At 42.1% G+C, this 3,647-nt stretch overlaps 1 protein-coding gene across 1 annotated transcript; it reads right to left on the bottom strand.

The window, feature by feature from the left end:
• Nucleotides 1–2,132: 2,132 nt before the first annotated feature.
• On the bottom strand, nt 2,133–3,256 carry LOC123121065 (putative F-box protein At1g19160). The gene is made up of 2 exons (XM_044540998.1): nt 2,763–3,256; nt 2,133–2,592 (listed from the first exon to the last, which is right to left on the bottom strand). Exons 1-2 carry the CDS (start codon nt 3,254–3,256, stop codon nt 2,133–2,135), a joined length of 954 nt encoding a protein of 317 aa, XP_044396933.1.
• Nucleotides 3,257–3,647: the final 391 nt, after the last annotated feature.

A 3,647-nucleotide genomic window follows, 5' to 3' on the forward strand; every position in this document is an offset into this window, starting at 1 on the left:
CTGAAGATTTTCAGTCAAGGTTTTAGTGCGATCCATTTCTTCACCCAACATATCATCACTCTTATTTAGCATGTATTGAACTTTTTCCAAAGCTCTTTGTTGTTTAGTGGAAAGGGAAGCAAGTTTGACATAACTGGGTCCAAATTCATCACCAGATTCATCATCACTGGACTCGGATAGGTAGCATTCAGTTACCTTAGCACCTTTTGCCATAAGGCATGGTGTAGAAGATGATGATTCTGGTTCGAATGTCATCGCTTTGAGAGATTCCTTGAAATCCTCAAACCAAGGATCATGACGGGTTTGATAACCTTCATAGACCTCAGAGAGTCGGTCCCAGATAAGCTTCGCATGATTGAGATGCATGATATTCCTGAACTGATTTTGAGACAGACAGGAGCAAATGACGCCCTTCGCCGTGAGGTTGAGAAGAGTGTACTTGCGAATGTCATCAGTTCCGTCTTGCACAGATCGGTAAGACCAATCTCAGTGACGGTCCACAGCTCGCTGTTCATCGCCATGAGGCGCTTCTTCATCATGGCCTTCCACTTGGGATAATCATGACCATCAAAGATGGGGTATGACGTGGTCTTCATTCCTGCGGTCGACATAACTAAAACTCCAGGCGGTTAAACCAAAATCACACATAACAAGGGAGTACCTTGCTCTGATACCAACTGAAAGTGCGTTAAGTCGACTAGAGCGGGGGTGAATAGGCGATTTTTATGAATTCTTCACTGAGGAATTTCAGGATGAGGAAATTCCTAAGTGAAGAACTACTTACAGCGGAATAAGTACTCAGATGCATATATGACATAACATAAACTTGGACATTATGATGAAATGAAAACAGACACAGAGTACGAGAAGCGTAAGCACAGGATAACACAGGATGAAGACAAACTGACTGAAAAAATTGAACTGAGGAGATAAAGAAAGTCTTCAGTCAAAGTCCTCAAACAGATATGAACAAGCACACAACACAGCAATGAGGAAATGGAAGAGTTGAGGAAATAGAAGCAGTAGGCTTGGTGAAGACAATGATTTGGTAGACAAGTTCCAACTACGCAGGATCAATCTTCAGGTGACTTCCAAACCTTCACAAACTTGGTCACTCGGCGATCTACGTAGGATCAATCTCTTCAGTGATGCTCAATCACTTTGGGTTTGTAGGTGTTTGGGTTTGGGTTTTCCTCACTTGATGATTTTCGCTCAAAGTCCTCGGAGGATGGGATGCTCTCAAATGACAAGTGTCAGTTTCTCTCGGAGCAGCCGACCAGCTAGTGGTTGCAGGGGGCGGCTATTTATAGCCTAGGGAGCAGCCCGACATGATAAGACATAAATGCCCTTCATGATATGACCGTTAGGTGCGTAGATATTTTGGGACAGCTGGCGCGTAGCACAGCAACGGTCGGATATTTGAGGCTCAGATTCCTCAGGGCTATCATGTTCCTCACTTGTAGGCAATCCGCACTGGCGAATTCCTAACTCCTCGGTCAGAACAAATTCCTCAGAGACCAGAAGAATTTCGTCTCTGTCACTGAAGAAATTGACTGAACTGTATGAGATTTCCAATGGCTTCACTCAAAGGGATTGGTAGGTGTAGGATTTTGAGTTGAGCATCACTTGAAAATTTTTCCTTAGTATTTCCTCGACCCCCTTTAACAGTACGGTGTTTCCTATGACTCAAGAAAGAGAAAAATGAAACTACGAAAACAAAAGTCTTCACGCTTCATGTTCCTCGAATGAATACCAAGTCTTGAAGGTCACACCAATTTCTTCACTTTCAAAGTCTTCAGAAATCCAAAGTCTTCAATCGAAGAACTTCATTTTTAGGGGTCGACTTTCTCTGTAAATATCAAACTCCTCATAGACTTATAGACCTGTGTACACTCACAAACGCATCAGTCTCTTAACCTATAAGTCTTCAATACACCAAAATCACTAAGGGGCACTAGATGCACTTACAGATTACGCTAGCATAAGTAAGACCAGAGTTGACAGGGGAAATGAGAAGTGCCAAATATATGAACATAACACATAACAACAATCTGGTACACACATAACAGATGTTTGGTACAGCTAGTGCACAAAAGATAACTAGAGATTGCAGCATTCATCAGGTAAATATTCTAACATTTGTCTTGAGCTCCATGAAACACAGAGGCTGGAAACTTGCCATAGTATGGCACATAGAGTAGACTTCGATACAGGTCAATGAACCTTGGAATGTTTAGAATCTGGCAGACTTTTCCAGTACTGATGCTATATGAGATGATCTTATTATTAGCAATTGTGTCGGCAAGGATAACTAGCTCTCTCTCCAAGTCAAATGCCAGGATTTCATAATCAAAATACCAAAATCCGTCATTGCTAGTACGGAGCATTATGTCCCTCCCAAATACATTGTTCATACTTAGACGACGCTTCACCACCCACCTATCAGATCCTTCCAAACTCCAAATTTGGATCATGCAACCATCCGATTCTTGTTGTGCGTAACATAAGACCCCAGATGACTGGCAAAGACGCCCGTCAAAGCAATAAAACCTCTGATCTGGTCCATATGGAAACCCTGGCAACCGAAAGGTCCTGTGATTGAGCAACTGTGTGCATGTGTCAGGTGCATCGTGTGCGAGAAGATAATGCCCCCATAAGTGCTCCACATACAACACCCCATTTAGGAACAACGAATAACCATCAAATGCATCGTCCGTTTCCCAAAGACAACTAGACCATGTGAAATCCTCAGAGAGAAATACCTTAACTTTAGTGTCATATCCACCATTTGGGCTTGAGCTTGACTCAAATTTGAAGACATAGAAGTGTTGAGATGAGCATAAGAGACGGCTGGTCCAGGTTCAGTATCTGGAAGTGTCATCCACTCTTGAGTTGCTGGATTGCACACGATGGCGTCGGAAATTTCTTTCGAGGACATACCACCATGATAACAAAGCACTAGGCCATTGCTGCAATACTTAAGCTCTAAGGGATGCTTAGTACATGGCACAAAGCTAAGTGTTGTGTCAATATCCCTGTCACTTGAGGGAAGTCCCGCAAGATGGATGGCAGTGTCATGCTCTCTTTTTTGGTACAGAAGACCGACAGGAGTTCTAGGGAGCTTCTGGCGGTAGTGCAAATCAGATGAGAAGGCAAGCCAAGACTTGGAGACACATTTGAAACGGCAAAAAGACTTCAGTGGCAGCCGAGACAAGATCTCCACCACCAAATCATCAGTTAGTATGGTTGTGGTCATCCCCTGCCGAGGTTCCATATCTCCTTTGAGCTTATCTAGCAGATGAACTTATATCTACAACAAAAGAGAAGAAAATAGATGATATAAAACTGAGAAACTTATTGTTTATGCAAAAGTGCAAGAAGCAATGATACCCATACTTTAACGATTAATGGAAGCTACGAAAATTAATGGATTGAAGCTGAGATCAGAACTTGATAAATGGTAAACATTGACTACATGCTGGAAATATGGATGTAGAATCATCTCTGTCATTTGAACTGAAATATTACTATCCAACTTTCACACTAAAAACAATGACTGATTTTTTTTGTTGATCCCCTTCTAACAATGCTTTTGCGGTTTACACCAGAATTTGCAAACGGGGAAAATTGAAGCAGATTTTAGTATG

Source organism: Triticum aestivum, chromosome 5D, assembly GCF_018294505.1.
Source record: "Triticum aestivum cultivar Chinese Spring chromosome 5D, IWGSC CS RefSeq v2.1, whole genome shotgun sequence".
NCBI classification, from domain to species: domain Eukaryota; kingdom Viridiplantae; phylum Streptophyta; class Magnoliopsida; order Poales; family Poaceae; genus Triticum; species Triticum aestivum.